The sequence below is a fragment of the Neoarius graeffei genome, chromosome 5, assembly GCF_027579695.1.
Source record: "Neoarius graeffei isolate fNeoGra1 chromosome 5, fNeoGra1.pri, whole genome shotgun sequence".
NCBI classification, from domain to species: domain Eukaryota; kingdom Metazoa; phylum Chordata; class Actinopteri; order Siluriformes; family Ariidae; genus Neoarius; species Neoarius graeffei.
The window spans coordinates 36,868,008-36,885,745 of NC_083573.1; the positions used below are offsets into that span (position 1 = coordinate 36,868,008).

The 17,738-nt window shown below is 40.6% G+C and overlaps 1 protein-coding gene across 1 annotated transcript in view; it reads left to right on the plus strand.

Annotated features, from left to right (window-relative positions):
* Window positions 1-13,068: 13,068 nt before the first annotated feature.
* Window positions 13,069-17,738, plus strand: part of LOC132885962 (carcinoembryonic antigen-related cell adhesion molecule 1-like) — a 38,023-nt gene continuing 33,353 nt past the window's right edge. The window contains exons 1-4 of the mRNA XM_060920489.1: window positions 13,069-13,262; window positions 13,625-13,939; window positions 14,855-15,133; window positions 15,265-15,531. Of these exons, the coding sequence (XP_060776472.1) occupies window positions 13,214-13,262; window positions 13,625-13,939; window positions 14,855-15,133; window positions 15,265-15,531 (910 nt within the window). The 5' untranslated portion in view covers window positions 13,069-13,213. The remainder of the gene's footprint in view (window positions 13,263-13,624; window positions 13,940-14,854; window positions 15,134-15,264; window positions 15,532-17,738) is intronic.

Genomic DNA, 17,738 nt, shown 5'->3' on the forward strand with positions numbered 1-17,738 from the left:
CTAGCGCTCACTGTGAAAGAATTTTGTGAATAGCTGCTTCCGTTGTCGAGTTATTTGTCATTGTTCGAGGCCTGGTCCTTCATAAAAAAACAGTAGAAAACTCCAGCCCTTGATGTGTCAGCCTCACCTTAGCCGCCCACTTTATTAGGAACACTTCTGTTCGTACATACAAACTACAAACACTCTTCTTAGAGTTTAGAGTTTATTTTATTTTTAAAAGGGACAGTGCACAAATTAAACATTATCCTTGTGTTAAGGACAGATGTCTGTCCCAGGTTATAGCAGTACATGCAAACAAACAGTACATTACTTTTCTCTATAGAATACGATTTTTTCGCGACGTAGTCGTGAAAAAATCGCCCCAAAAAACCCCATTCATTTCTATGGAATTAATTGAAAAAAAAGCACTTTTTCAACGTTTTTCAAACATCCGTTGCTCTGGCATGCTTTCACCTAGAGACATGATTCAAACTCTAAAACGTAGGAAAACTTCTCCTCTGTGGATCTGGCATTCAACTTTTCTGCTAGGTTTTACACTTTCGGATCAGTCCCGGTTCAAACGCCATGTGGTTTCTGGGAGAAAATCCGGCTTTTGAATGGGTGTCTATTGCGTTACACACCAGTGAGGGTCGTTACGCTTAGAGTGTAGGCGGCTTCAAAAAAAAGCTCAAACTTTCTCGCTTAAACCGTGTTTTCCGCCACAAATTTCACTCTACAGACATGATTTTCTCAAAAGTAGTAGGAAAACTTGTCCTGATTCACACAATGTGTCTACCTAAACGATAGGATTTACGGTTTTTGAATGACAAGCCTCAAAGTGAGGAGAGCACAGGTGAGCGGCCTCATTGACTCCCAGTATAAACGTTGCTGAAAAGTCACTCGTTTTTAACTCCCTGTAGCGTCCTCATTTTTAACAATACAAACAAAAAAATACATCATTTTATTCAGGAGACCCTTCTAGCGCTCACGGTGAAAGAATTTTGTGAATAGCTGCTTCCGTTGTCGAGTTATTTGTCATTGTTCGAGGCCTGGTCCTTCATGAAAAAAACAGTAGAAAACTCCAGCCCTTGTGTGTCAGCCTCACCTTAGCCGCCCACTTTATTAGGAACACTTCTGTTCGTACATACAAACTACAAACACTCTTCTTAGAGTTTAGAGTTTATTTTATTTTTAAAAGGGACAGTGCACAAATTAAACATTATCCTTGTGTTAAGGACAGATGTCTGTCCCAGGTTATAGCAGTACATGCTAATTTCCGCCTGTAGTCACTTTGGTCATACTCTTGAATAGGTCTTCTTCATGATGGCTGCTGTCTCGAGCACACACACGATCATTGCATTGAAACATCATTGCGGGTCACGCGTTCACGGCCAGCGAACATGCGTGAGCGAATTGCTTCGCGCACTGCATCCTCTCACAATTTCCCCCGGGGAATTGTCCGGTCTAGTATTTATTATTCCTACGCAAATTTTGATTTCGATTAACTCAATAACCGTACGTCGCACACAGACAAACAATATATCAAAACGTGCGGCTCGATCGGACTCGCTATGCTATTACTTTTCTCTATAGAATACGATTTTGTCGCGACGTAGTCGCGAAAAAATCGCCCCAAAAAACCCCATTCATTTCTATGGAATTAATTGAAAAAAAAGCACTTTTTCAATGTTTTTCAAACATCCACTGCTCTGGCATGCTTTCACCTAGAGACATGATTCAAACTCTAAAACGTAGGAAAACTTCTCCTCTGTGGATCTGGCATTCAACTTTTCTGCTAGGTTTTACACTTTCGGATCAGGCCCGGTTCAAACGCCATGTGGTTTCTGGGAGAAAATCCGGCTTTTGAATGGGTGTCTATTGCGTTACACACCAGTGCGCCTCATTAACTCAGAGTGTAGGTGGCTTCAAAAAAAAGCTCAAAATTTCTCACTTAAACTGTGTTTTCATCCACAAATTTCACTCTACAGACATGATTTTCTCAAAAGTAGTAGGAAAACTTGTCCTGATTCACACAATGTGTCTACCTAAACGGTAGGATTTACGGTTTTTGAATGACAAGCCTCAAAGCGAGGAGAGCACAGGTGAGCGGCCTCATTGACTCCCAGTATAAACGTTGCTGAAAAGTCACTCGTTTTTAACTCCCTGTAGCGTCCTCATTTTTAACAATACAAACAAAAAAATACATCATTTTATTCAGGAGACCCTTCTAGCGCTCACTGTGAAAGAATTTTGTGAATAGCTGCTTCCGTTGTCGAGTTATTTGTCATTGTTCGAGGCCTGGTCCATAGCAATTTACAGCAGACACCTGATAAAATCTTGTGTGTGTTTCATAACCTGCTCAGGCCTGTCACCATGTTTACTGGCTTCAGTAAGCGAGCACAGAGGGGAGGGGCCGGCTGTCTCAAGCACACAAATCATGGCATTGTAGCTTCATAGCAGGTCACACAACCGTACGTCGCACACAGACAAACAATATATCAAAACGTGCGGCTCGATCGGACTCGCTATGCTATTACTTTTCTCTATAGAATACGATTTTTTCGCGACGTAGTCGCGAAAAAATCGCCCCAAAAAACCCCATTCATTTCTATGGAATTAATTGAAAAAAAGCACTTTTTCAATGTTTTTCAAACATCCGCTGCTCTGGCATGCTTTCACCTAGAGACATGATTCAAACTCTAAAACGTAGGAAAACTTCTCCTCTGTGGATCTGGCATTCAACTTTTCTGCTAGGTTTTACACTTTCGGATCAGGCCCGGTTCAAACGCCATGTGGTTTCTGGGAGAAAATCCGGCTTTTGAATGGGTGTCTATTGCGTTACACACCAGTGAGGGTCGTTAAACTTAGAGTGTAGGCGGCTTCAAAAAAAAGGTCAAACTTTCTCGCTTAAACTCTGTTTTCAGCCACAAATTTCACTCTACAGACATGATTTTCTCAAAAGTAGTAGGAAAACTTGTCCTGATTCACACAATGTGTCTACCTAAACGATAGGATTTACGGTTTTTGAATGACAAGCCTCAAAGTGAGGAGAGCACAGGTGAGCGGCCTCATTGACTCCCAGTATAAACGTTGCTGAAAAGTCACTCGTTTTTAACTCCCTGTAGCGTCCTCATTTTTAACAATACAAACAAAAAAATACATCATTTTATTCAGGAGACCCTTCTAGCGCTCACTGTGAAAGAATTTTGTGAATAGCTGCTTCCGTTGTCGAGTTATTTGTCATTGTTCGAGGCCTGGTCCTTCATAAAAAAACAGTAGAAAACTCCAGCCCTTGTGTGTCAGCCTCACCTTAGCCGCCCACTTTATTAGGAACACTTCTGTTCGTACATACAAACTACAAACACTCTTCTTAGAGTTTAGAGTTTATTTTATTTTTAAAAGGGACAGTGCACAAATTAAACATTATCCTTGTGTTAAGGACAGATGTCTGTCCCAGGTTATAGCAGTACATGCTAATTTCCGCCTGTAGTCACTTTGGTCATACTCTTGAATAGGTCTTCTTCATGATGGCTGCTGTCTCGAGCACACACACGATCATTGCATTGAAACATCATTGCGGGTCACGCGTTCACGGCCAGCGAACATGCGTGAGCGAATTGCTTCGCGCACTGCATCCTCTCACAATTTCCCCCGGGGAATTGTCCGGTCTAGTGTTATATTTGTTACTCTTCCTACACAAATTTTGATTTCGAGTAACACAATAACCGTACGTCGCACACAGACAAACAATGTATCAAAACGTGCGGCTTGATCGGACTCGCTATGCTATTACTTTTCTCTATAGAATACGATTTTTTCGCGACGTAGTCGCGAAAAAATCGTCCAAAAAAACCCCATTCATTTCTATGGAATTAATTGAAAAAAAAGCACTTTTTCAACGTTTTTCAAACGTCCGCTGCTCTGGCATGCTTTCACCTAGAGACGTGATTCAAACTCTAAAACGTAGGAAAACTTCTCCTCTGTGGATCTGGCATTCAACTTTTCTGCTAGGTTCTACACTTTCGGATCAGTCCCGGGTCAAACGCCATGTGGTTTCTGGGAGAAAATCCGGCTTTTGAATGGGTGTCTATTGCGTTACACACCAGTGGACCTCGTTAAGGTCAGAGTGGAGAGAGGTTCAAAAAAAAGGTCAAACTTTCTCGCTTAAACTCTGTTTTCAGCCACAAATTTACCTCTACAGACATGATTTTCTCAAAAGTAGTGGGAAAACTTGTCCTGATTCACACAATGTGTCTACCTAAACGATAGGATTTACGGTTTTTGAATGACAAGCCTCAAAGTGAGGAGAGCACAGGTGAGCGGCCTCATTGACTCCCAGTATAAACGTTGCTGAAAAGTCACTCGTTTTTAACTCCCTGTAGCGTCCTCATTTTTAACAATACAAACAAAAAAATACATCATTTTATTCAGGAGACCCTTCTAGCGCTCACTGTGAAAGAATTTTGTGAATAGCTGCTTCCGTTGTCGAGTTATTTGTCATTGTTCGAGGCCTGGTCCTTCATAAAAAAAACAGTAGAAAACTCCAGCCCTTGTGTGTCAGCCTCACCTTAGCCGCCCACTTTATTAGGAACACTTCTGTTCGTACATACAAACTACAAACACTCTTCTTAGAGTTTAGAGTTTATTTTATTTTTAAAAGGGACAGTGCACAAATTAAACATTATCCTTGTGTTAAGGACAGATGTCTGTCCCAGGTTATAGCAGTACATGCTAATTTCCGCCTGTAGTCACTTTGGTCATACTCTTGAATAGGTCTTCTTCATGATGGCTGCTGTCTCGAGCACACACACGATCATTGCATTGAAACATCATTGCGGGTCACACATTCACGGCCAGCGAACATGCGTGAGCGAATTGCTTCGCGCACTGCATCCTCTCACAATTTCCCCCGGGGAATTGTCCGGTCTAGTGTTATATTTGTTACTCATCCTACGCAAATTTCGATTTCGATTAACTCAATAACCGTTCGTTGCACACAGACAAACAATATATCAAAACGTGCGGCTCGATCGGACTCGCTATGCTATTCCTTTTCTCTACAGAATACCATTTTTTCGCGACGTAGTCGCGAAAAAATCGTCACAAAAAAACCCCATTCATTTCTATGGAATTAATTGAAAAAAAGCACTTTTTCAACGTTTTTCAAACGTCTGCTGCTCTGGCATGCTTTCACCTAGAGACGTGATTCAAACTCTAAAACGTAGGAAAACTTCTCCTCTGTGGATCTGTCATGCAACTTTTCTGCTAGGTTCTACACTTTCGGATCAGGCCCGGCTCAAACGCCATGTGGGTTCCGGGAGAAAATCCGGCTTTTGAATGGGTGTCTATTGCGTTACACACCAGTGAATCTCGTTAAGCTCAGAGTGTAGACAGTTTGAAAAAAAAGCTCAAACTTTCTCGCTTAAACTGTGTTCTCAGCCACAAATTTCACTCTACAGACATGATTTTCTCAAAAGTAGTAGGAAAACTTGTCCTGATTCACACAATGTGTCTACCTAAACGATAGGATTTACGGTTTTTGAATGACAAGCCTCAAAGTGAGGAGAGCACAGGTGAGCGGCCTCATTGACTCCCAGTATAAACGTTGCTGAAAAGTCACTCGTTTTTAACTCCCTGTAGCGTCCTCATTTTTAACAATACAAACAAAAAAATACATCATTTTATTCAGGAGACCCTTCTAGCGCTCACTGTGAAAGAATTTTGTGAATAGCTGCTTCCGTTGTCGAGTTATTTGTCATTGTTCGAGGCCTGGTCCTTCATAAAAAAAACAGTAGAAAACTCCAGCCCTTGTGTGTCAGCCTCACCTTAGCCGCCCACTTTATTAGGAACACTTCTGTTCGTACATACAAACTACAAACACTCTTCTTAGAGTTTAGAGTTTATTTTATTTTTAAAAGGGACAGTGCACAAATTAAACATTATCCTTGTGTTAAGGACAGATGTCTGTCCCAGGTTATAGCAGTACATGCTAATTTCCGCCTGTAGTCACTTTGGTCATACTCTTGAATAGGTCTTCTTCATGATGGCTGCTGTCTCGAGCACACACACGATCATTGCATTGAAACATCATTGCGGGTCACACATTCACGGCCAGCGAACATGCGTGACCGAATTGCTTCGCGCACTGCATCCTCTCACAATTTCCCCCGGGGAATTGTCCGGTCTAGTTATTTTTATTTTTATTTTTATTATTCCTACGCAAATTTTGATTTCGAATAACTCAATAACCGTACGTCGCACACAGACAAACAATATATCAAAACGTGCGGCTCGATCGGACTCGCTATGCTATTACTTTTCTCTATAGATTGCGATTTTTTCGCGACGTAGTCGCGAAAAAATCGCCCAAAAAAACCCCATTCATTTCTATGGAATTAATTGAAAAAAAAGCACTTTTTCAACGTTTTTCAAACATCCGCTGCTCTGGCATGCTTTCACCTAGAGACGTGATTCAAACTCTAAAACGTAGGAAAACTTCTCCTCTGTGGATCTGGCATTAAACTTTTCTGCTAGGTTCTACACTTTCGGATCAGTCCCGGCTCAACCGCCATGTGGTTTCTGGGAGAAAATCCGGCTTTTGAATGGGTGTCTATTGCGTTACACACCAGTGAAGGTCATTATCTTAGAGTGTAGACAGTTTGAAAAAAAAGGTCAAACTTTCTCGCTTAAACTCTGTTTTCAGCCACAAATTTCACTCTACAGACATGATTTTCTCAAAAGTAGTAGGAAAACTTGTCCTGATTCACACAATGTGTCTACCTAAACGATAGGATTTACGGTTTTTGAATGACAAGCCTCAAAGTGAGGAGAGCACAGGTGAGCGGCCTCATTGACTCCCAGTATAAACGTTGCTGAAAAGTCACTCGTTTTTAACTCCCTGTAGCGTCCTCATTTTTAACAATACAAACAAAAAAATACATCATTTTATTCAGGAGACCCTTCTAGCGCTCACTGTGAAAGAATTTTGTGAATAGCTGCTTCCGTTGTCGAGTTATTTGTCATTGTTCGAGGTCTGGTCTGTAGTAAAACACAGCCCAAAATTCAAGACCTTGTGTGTTTTAGCTCATTGACATGCATTATAAACGGGATAGAAAAGTCACTCGTTTTTAAATCGCTCTAGTGTCGTTATTTTTAAGAGTACAAACAAAAAAATACATAATTTTATTCAGGAGACCCTTCTAGCGCTCACTGTGAAAGAATTTTGTGAATAGCTGCTTCCGTTGTCGAGTTATTTGTCATTGTTCGAGGTCTGGTCTGTAGTAAAACACAGCACAATATTCAAGACCTTGTGTTTCTTAGCTCATTGACTCACATTATAAACGTGAGTGAAAAGTCACTCGTTTTTAAATCGCTCTAGTGTCGTTATTTTTAAGAGTACAAACAAAAAAATACATCATTTTATTCAGGAGACCCTTCTAGCGCTCAGTGTGAAAGAATTTTGTGAATAGCTGCTTCCGTTGTCGAGTTATTTGTCATTGTTCGAGGTCTGGTCCGTAGTAAAACACAGCACAATATTCAAGACCTTGTGTGTCTTAGGTCATTGACACACATTATAAACATGAGTGAAAAGTCACTCGTTTTTAAATCGCTCTAGTGTCGTTATTTTAAAGAGTACAAACAAAAAAATACATCATTTTATTCAGGAGACCCTTCTAGCGCTCAGTGTGAAAGAATTTTGTGAATAGCTGCTTCCGTTGTCGAGTTATTTGTCATTGTTCGAGGTCTGGTCCGTAGTAAAACACAGCACAATATTCAAGACCTTGTGTTTCTTAGCTCATTGACTCACATTATAAACGTGAGTGAAAAGTCACTCGTATTTAAATCGCTCTAGTGTCGTTATTTTTAAGAGTACAAACAAAAAATTACATCATTTTATTCAGGAGACCTTTCTAGCGCTCACTGTGAAAGAATTTTGTGAATAGCTGCTTCCGTTGTCGAGTTATTTGTCATTGTTCGAGGCCTGGTCCTTCATAAAAAAAACAGTAGAAAACTCCAGCCCTTGTGTGTCAGCCTCACCTTAGCCGCCCACTTTATTAGGAACACTTCTGTTCGTACATACAAACTACAAACACTCTTCTTAGAGTTTAGAGTTTATTTTATTTTTAAAAGTGACAGTGCACAAATTAAACATTATCCTTGTGTTAAGGACAGATGTCTGTCCCAGGTTATAGCAGTACATGCTAATTTCCGCCTGTAGTCACTTTGGTCATACTCTTGAATAGGTCTTCTTCATGATGGCTGCTGTCTCGAGCACACACACGATCATTGCATTGAAACATCATTGCGGGTCACACGTTCACGGCCAGCAAACATGCGTGAGCGAATTGCTTCGCGCACTGCATCCTCTCACAATTTCCCCCGGGGAATTGTCCGGTCTAGTGTTATATTTGTTACTCTTCCTACACAAATTTTGATTTCGAGTAACACAATAACCGTACGTCGCACACAGACAAACAATATATCAAAACGTGCGGCTCAATCGGACTCGCTATGCTATTACTTTTCTCTACAGATTACGATTTTTTCGCGACGTAGTCGCGAAAAAATCGTCCAAAAAAACCCCATTCATTTCTAAGGAATTAATTTGAAAAAAAGCACTTTTTCAATGTTTTTCAAACATCCGCTGCTCTGGCATGCTTTCACCTAGAGACGTGATTCAAACTCTAAAACGTAGGAAAACTTCTCCTCTGTGGATCTGGCATTCAACTTTTCTGCTAGGTTCTACACTTTCGGATCAGTCCCAGCTCAAACACCATGTGGGTTCTGGGAGAAAATCTGGCTTTTGAATGGGTGTCTATTGCGTTACACGCCAGTGGACCTCGTTAACCTCAGAGTGGAGAGTGGTTAAAAAAAAAGGTCAAACTTTCTCGCTTAAACTCTGTTTTCAGCCACAAATTTCACTCTACAGACATGATTTTCTCAAAAGTAGTAGGAAAACTTGTCCTGATTCACACAATGTGTCTAGCTAAAAGATAGGATTTACGGTTTTTGAATGACAAGCGTCAAACTGAGGACAGGGCAGCTGACAGGCTTCATTGAAACCCATTGTAAACGTGAGAGAAAAGTCACTCGTTTTTAAATCGCTCTAGTGTCGTTATTTTTAAGAGTACAAACAAAAAAATACATAATTTTATTCAGGAGACCCTTCTAGCGCTCACTGTGAAAGAATTTTGTGAATAGCTGCTTCCGTTGTCGAGTTATTTGTCATTGTTCGAGGCCTGGTCCTTCATAAAAAAAACAGTAGAAAACTCCAGCCCTTGTGTGTCTTAGCCTCACCTTAGCCGCCCACTTTATTAGGAACACTTCTGTTCGTACATACAACCTACAAACACTCTTCTTAGAGTTTATTTTATTTTTAAAAGGGACAGTGCACAAATTAAACATTATCCTTGTGTTAAGGACAGATGTCTGTCCCAGGTTATAGCAGTACATGCTAATTTCCACCTGTAGTCACTTTGTTCATGCTCTTGAATAGCTCTTCTTCATGACGGCTGCTGTCTCAAGCACACACACAATCATTGCATTGAAACATCATTGCGGGTCACACGTTCACGGCCAGCAAACATGCGTGAGCGAATTGCTTCGCGCACTGCATCCTCTCACAATTTCCCCCGGGGAATTGTCCGGTCTAGTTAGGATGCAGTGCTGCAGCACAGCAACCTATGGGCTCCCCTAGGGGAGCCCATAGGTTGCAGTGCAAAGCACTGCAACTATTGTTCTTCTACGTGTTTCTTCTTATTATTATTAATCCTACGCAAATTTTGATTTCGAATAACTCAATAACCGTACGTCGCACACAGACAAACAATATATCAAAACGTGCGGCTCGATCGGACTCGCTATGCTATTACTTTTCTCTATAGAATACGATTTTTTCGCGACGTAGTCGCGAAAAAATCGCCCCAAAAAACCCCATTCATTTCTATGGAATTAATTGAAAAAAAAGGACTTTTTCAATGTTTTTCAAACATCCACTGCTCTGGCATGCTTTCACCTAGAGACATGATTCAAACTCTAAAACGTAGGAAAACTTCTCCTCTGTGGATCTGGCATTCAACTTTTCTGCTAGGTTTTACACTTTCGGATCAGGCCCGGTTCAAACGCCATGTGGTTTCTGGGAGAAAATCCGGCTTTTGAATGGGTGTCTATTGCGTTACACACCAGTGAGGGTCGTTCATCTTAGAGTGGAGAGTGGTTAAAAAAAAAGGTCAAACTTTCTCGCTTAAACTCTGTTTTCAGCCACAAATTTCACTCTACAGACATGATTTTCTCAAAAGTAGTAGGAAAACTTGTCCTGATTCACACAATGTGTCTACCTAAACGATAGGATTTACGGTTTTTGAATGACAAGCCTCAAAGTGAGGAGAGCACAGGTGAGCGGCCTCATTGACTCCCAGTATAAACGTTGCTGAAAAGTCACTCGTTTTTAACTCCCTGTAGCGTCCTCATTTTTAACAATACAAACAAAAAAATACATCATTTTATTCAGGAGACCCTTCTAGCGCTCACTGTGAAAGAATTTTGTGAATAGCTGCTTTCGTTGTCGAGTTATTTGTGATTGTTCGAGGCCTACTCCTTAGCAAAACAGCAGACACCTGATAAAATCTTGTGTTTCTTAGCCTGCTCAGGCATGTCACCATGCTTACTGGCTTCAGTAAGCGAGCACAGAGGGGAGGGGGGCAGCTGTCTCAAGCACACACATCAATCATGGCATTGTAGCTTCATAGCAGGTCACACAACCGTACGTCGCACACAGACAAACAATATATCAAAACGTGCGGATCGATCGGACTCGCTATGCTATTAGTTTTCTCTACAGATTACGATTTTTTCGCGACGTAGTCGCGAAAAAATCGCCCAAAAAAACCCCATTCATTTCTATGGAATTAATTGGAAAAAAAGCACTTTTTCAACGTTTTTCAAACATCCGCTGCTCTGGCATGCTTTCACCTAGAGACATGATTCAAACTCTAAAACGTAGGAAAACTTCTCCTCTGTGGATCTGGCATTCAACTTTTCTGCTAGGTTTTACACTTTCGGATCAGGCCCGGTTCAAACGCCATGTGGTTTCTGGGAGAAAATCCGGCTTTTGAATGGGTGTCTATTGCGTTACACACCAGTGAGGGTCGTTACGCTTAGAGTGTAGGCGGCTTCAAAAAAAAGCTCAAACTTTCTCGCTTAAACCGTGTTTTCCGCCACAAATTTCACTCTACAGACATGATTTTCTCAAAAGTAGTAGGAAAACTTGTCATGATTCACACAATGTGTCTACCTAAACGATAGGATTTACGGTTTTTGAATGACAAGCCTCAAAGTGAGGAGAGCACAGGTGAGCGGCCTCATTGACTCCCAGTATAAACGTTGCTGAAAAGTCACTCGTTTTTAACTCCCTGTAGCGTCCTCATTTTTAACAATACAAACAAAAAAATACATCATTTTATTCAGGAGACCCTTCTAGCGCTCACTGTGAAAGAATTTTGTGAATAGCTGCTTCCGTTGTCGAGTTATTTGTCATTGTTCGAGGCCTGGTCCATAGCAATTTACAGCAGACACCTGACATAATCTTGTGTGTGTTTCTTAACTCTCCTGTTCAGGCCCATCACCATGCCAATTGGGGCCAGTGACGGGGCAGAGGGAAAAGCTGTCTCAAGAACACACACATCATGCTCAAAATTTCAAACTTAAACTGTTTTCAGCCACAAATTTCACACTACAGACATAATTTTCTCAAAAGTAGTAGTCACACTTGTCCCAAAAAAACCCCATTCATTTCTATGGAATTAATTGAAAAAAAAGCACTTTTTCAACGTTTTTCAAACATCCGCTGCTCTGGCATGCTTTCACCTAGAGACGTGATTCAACCTCTAAAACGTAGGAAAACTTCTCCTCTGTGGATCTGGCATTAAACTTTTCTGCTAGGTTCTACACTTTCGGATCAGTCCCGGCTCAACCGCCATGTGGTTTCTGGGAGAAAATCCGGCTTTTGAATGGGTGTCTATTGCGTTACACACCAGTGAAGGTCATTATCTTAGAGTGTAGACAGTTTGAAAAAAAAGGTCAAACTTTCTCGCTTAAACTCTGTTTTCAGCCACAAATTTCACTCTACAGACATGATTTTCTCAAAAGTAGTAGGAAAACTTGTCCTGATTCACACAATGTGTCTACCTAAACGGTAGGATTTACGGTTTTTGAATGACAAGCCTCAAAGCGAGGAGAGCACAGGTGAGCGGCCTCATTGACTCCCAGTATAAACGTTGCTGAAAAGTCACTCGTTTTTAACTCCCTGTAGCGTCCTCATTTTTAACAATACAAACAAAAAAATACATCATTTTATTCAGGAGACCCTTCTAGCGCTCACTGTGAAAGAATTTTGTGAATAGCTGCTTCCGTTGTCGAGTTATTTGTCATTGTTCGAGGCCTGGTCCTTCATAAAAAAACAGTAGAAAACTCCAGCCCTTGTGTGTCAGCCTCACCTTAGCCGCCCACTTTATTAGGAACACTTCTGTTCGTACATACATACTACAAACACTCTTCTTAGTGTTTAGAGTTTATTTTATTTTTAAAAGGGACAGTGCACAAATTAAACATTATCCTTGTGGTAAGGACAGATGTCTGTCCCAGGTTATAGCAGTACATGCTAATTTCCGCCTGTAGTCACTTTGTTCATGCTCTTGAATCGCTCTTCTTCATGATGGCTGCTGTCTAGAGCACACACACAATCATTGCATTGAAACATCATTGCGGGTCACACATTCACGGCCAGCGAACATGCGTGAGCGAATTGCTTCGCGCACTGCATCCTCTCACAATTTCCCCCGGGGAATTGTCCGGTCTAGTTATTATTGTTGTTGTTGTTGTTGCTGTCTATTGTATATGATGTATATTACAATTAGAATAAATGGATGCTTATATCTTGTTGATTAGTGAGTGGGAAATGACTGCTATGATAAAGGCGGAACCTGACTGACGGTCTGGGAGAAATGGGTGGAGGATTACTCTGATAGGTTCCCTGTAGACTGTTCACTCCTGCATGTGTATTTTAATGACACTTATTACAGACCCGCTGTCTCGCCTGTTGATTCTGCTCACTTCTCCGGAGGTTTGCGTTCTAACTAATCGGTTTATTTGGCGTCACAGCGGGGGATTAATCAGCACCGATCCCTCTGTACAGACTCTTACTGAGAAGCAGCGCTGGAGCTCCGGATCTCTCCTGATGGATTTACACGCTGTGTGCTGCACTCTGCTTCTGCTGACATGGACAGGTGAACTATATATTATTCGTATATTGATGAAGAAGAATACTGTGTGTATAACTGCAGTGTGGCTTCCTTCGTAAGAGAAAAGTTAAACTTTACAGCGCAGTGCAGTCACCGAGATACAATTTATCTTCTACAGCCTCAGAGGGGCTTCATCTGAAACGTCCTGTTTCTCTAGAAACTTTACGCTTTCTTTCTTTCTTTCTTTCTTTCTTTCTTTCTTTCTTTCTTTCTTTCTTATATATCTCGAATAGTGAAGCCTGTGCGCATCTGATACAATGCCGTGTAATTAACCATGGTTAATCTTTTTCTGGTTATATTTTATACAGTAAACTCTGGTGGTTTAGCATATCTTTTTCTTCCCACAGGAGCATGTTTTGCCCAACAGCTGTTATTACCTGAGAAAATGGATAAAGCGGTTGGGGAGAATGTAGTGATTACCCCAATCCGTATTCCTGATCCACCACACTACATCATCAGCTGGATGTTTAATGTGAACACCATTCTCACTGGACCTCCTGATGGAATTACAGTACTGCCACCGTACACAGGCAGAGTCAGTCTGAACAGCAGCACTTTAGCTCTGGAGCTCAGGAACCTGGCTGAGAGTGATACTGGAGAATATTCTCTGACTGTAAACACTCCAACTCCATTCAGAAATGCCACCTCACTACAGGTGCTTGGTGAGTAATTAATTAACATTTCTTTTTAACACAACTCGACTAAGAGTTTTTTCCCCCCTTTAATCTTTTAGTCCTCCTTTTTGTAAATACAAGGAAAAGTTTTTACAGCTAATAGGTAACTATAATCTGGTTTTGTACAGGGGTGTAAGGATTAAAAGTTCACAGGTTTCTACTGCATTACATCTTCACAGCTGAATCTGAATACACATCTTTCAAACTGTAAAACATTTTTTATCATATTAATCTTGCATTAGATGACTCAACATGCATTGGATGTTCTTGCTCATGCAAAACCTGCAAAACTTTATTAGTTTCGTTGTTTCATTTGATAGAACATGTATTTGAATTAGAGACAGAATATTGTCAAGTCTGACTCGAATGTCTCACATTCAGAACATTAATTTTATCGTAAAATATTGAACTATACAAAATACAGGAACTACAGTGTGTAGAACCATTTTTTGTTAACAGATTTCTGTAATGATCATCCTGTAAATAATATGCTACACGACCACTAAGCTAGAATAGTTGTGTCATTGTCCACTCTGTTTGTGCCAGTTTAACTTCTGCTGCCACATTACAGCAAAATGTCCTCTTTTGAGAGCTTCATGACAGGGTGCTGAAGATTGGTGGCTGGTGCCTGTGTAGTTCTATAATGGCAGATTTATTGGACTAAAAATAAGTTGGCAAAGAGTACGTTCCTCATTTTAGTCATAGCTCATTTTTACTCTGCATTTTTTTTTCTCAGTCAGTGTGGCTGAAACAAAGAAACATTGATTAGTGCTCAGGGTTTTAGATAATAATTGTGTTGGTACAGTGAATACACTTTTTTTTTTTGTTTTGATGATAATGTAGTATTCAAATATTAATTATATTGGCGCCCACCTGAGCCCTGTATTACTTTTAAACCCCCAGTTCCCGTCTCCAGCGTTACAATAGTACCAAGTAACACAGAGCTGATTGAATTCAACAGCACTGTGAACATCGTCTGCTCTGCATCTGGCTCCTTGCTTTCATTTATTTGGCTGAATGGCAGCTCTGAGGTAACAGCAGGGGGGCGAGTTCAGCTAACAGACAACAACAGCAGTCTGACCATCACCAGTGTGATCAGAGGTGACACAGGCCCATACCAATGTGAAGCATCCAACGCCATCAACAAAGCAATAAGTTCTAAATTGAGCCTCACCATTTACCGTGAGTTATTTCATATCATGCGTCTTGTTGACAGTCATGAGATTTATCTAACAAACATGCATTTTATTTCTGGTCTTCACAAGACCATGCTGGCTCTAAAGCTGATTTAAATATGGACTGTTCCATTGCAGATGGTCCCGAAAATGTTGTTGTTGAAGCAGATCCAGTGGGAGGTTTCTACAGCCCTGGGTCTAATGTCAAACTCATCTGCTCAGCTGAGTCCAGCCCTGCTGCTGAGTTTCAGTGGGCTGTGAATGGAGCAGAGCTTGGTGAAATGGGCCAAGAGCTCAGACTGAACAACATTCAGAGCAGTCAGAGTGGCAATTACACCTGCATCGCACATAACAAACAGACCCTGAGATACTCCACGTCTGAACCCTTCAGCATCACTGTATTCGGTGGGTTTGACTGTAGTTTAGTTTTTGAATTAATGTGCAACAAAAATGAGCAAAGCACTAAATTAAGCCAAAGCAGCTCTTCCAGAAATGTACAGATTTTTCATTGCTGTTTGTTGGGCAGATTTTTCTTTTGCAAACTTTATCCACCTGCAAAATATGGCCACAAAAAGTAGACAATGACACACTGAGATATTTTAACTCAAGTAAAATTAAATAACTTACAGGTAAATTGAGGAATTAAATTGTTTGTGTTTAAAAATTGATAATATATTGGATTCACAAAGGAGCAGAATTGTTGCATTTAACTTGCAGTGAACGACGAGATTGAGTGGAATAACTGTTTTATTCTATCCACATTCACTGGATTTTGAGAAACAGAGAAGTTTTTTTTTTTTGCAAATTCAATAAATAAAAACTTTGCACAAAACGTCCAACAAAATCATTTCCGCTGAGAATGTAAACAAACCGGCTAAATGACAGTAGCAATTTGTGGAAAATTTTATAATAATAATAATTATTGAACAATGAAAAAAGATACGTTCTTACCAGGCGGCATGGTGGTGTAGTGGTTAGCGCTGTCGCCTCACAGCAAGAAGGTCCGGGTTCGAGCCCTGTGGCCAGTGAGGACCTTTCTGTGTGGAGTTTGCATGTTCTCCCCGTGTCCACGTGGGTTTCCTCTGGGTGCTCCGGTTTCCCCCACAGTCCAAAGACATGCAGGTTAGGTTAACTGGTGACTCTAAATTGACTGTAGGTGTGAGTGTGAATGGTTGTCTGTGTGTCAGTCCTGTGATGACCTGGCGACTTGTCCAGGGTGTACCCCGCCTTTCGCCCGTAGTCAGCTGGGATAGGCTCCAGCTTGCCTGCGACCCTGTAGAACAGGATAAAGCAGCTACAGATAATGAGATGAGACATTCTTACCATCAAATACTTTCATTCAGGGGTGTTGCTAGACATGAAGCTCTACTGCGGCACAGCCCCCCCATACCTATATATATATATATATACTTTCCTTACTGCTTCCCTGTCTCTGCCTCTGTTTTGGATGAAGAATTTCCTGATGTCCATCTGCAGAGGTAATTCAGTAATGTTTAGTGAAATAGGACATACAGCTTCACTTAAAAATAAATACTTTTGCTGCGTGATCTTGTGTGGCGTCACTGTACCTTCCTTCTCCAATTTCACGCGCTTGGCTGCATGCACCTTCCCAACATCCACATGGAGGTGCACAGATGCACAGAATGTGTGCCTTATATTTAAGGACAGAAAATTGCCTATGTTGATGCACCTTGAAGTAGAAAAACATCCACTCTATTCCTGATATTATCAATCTAAATTAACCATAAGCCATTTTCAGGGTACTTTTAAGATCATGGTCATTATAAGGGCCATCCATCTACATGGTATAATTATATAATCTATGTTTTGTTTTGTTTTTTCTTCAGGACAGTCTAGGTTATGATAATATTCGCATATTTACATCAGGCTTTTCTATCAAGGAAAAAATTTTGCGTTTATGAATTTTCCATGTTCTTGAATGTATGCCACTATAGGAAGCATGGCAATCGAAACATATTTTCGTACTTGTGTGGATTGTCTGGAATCTGGCAACATAAATATCATGATAGTGGGATAGCCTACTGTATGTCTTAGCAATAATTTGTAAAAATATATAATGTACTGACAACTATGTACTGTAAGCTACATTAGAATATCAGTCCGAAGTTGGAGACAAATTGTTGCTGCAATCTCTGTTTTTTCAATTTCTGTAATTTAAAAACCACATTGCTTGAAAAAGGCAAAAGGCACAGATGAATACTTTATACTATTCAAAATGGTAGGGACTGCTGTTTATTTTGATGTATGGTTTGCAGAGGTGGACAATAACGAAGTACATTTACTTAAGTACTGTACTTAAGTACACTTTTTGAGTATCTGTACTTTACTTGAGTATCAATTTTTTTGGCAACTTATGACTTTAACTTTACTACATTTGAAAGACAAATATCATACTTTTCACTCCACTACATTTCTGTCAAGCTCCTCGTTACTTGTTACTATGAAGTGGCTCTGAAAGTGGATGGGTTTTTTTTCTTTTCTAAAACATGGTTGTTTTTTTTGCAGGTGACACTGACACAGACTGTCAGTAATCACTAGGGTCACGTCACGTCCATAGACTGGATAAAATCAAGTTCACTTATTTCTCAGCA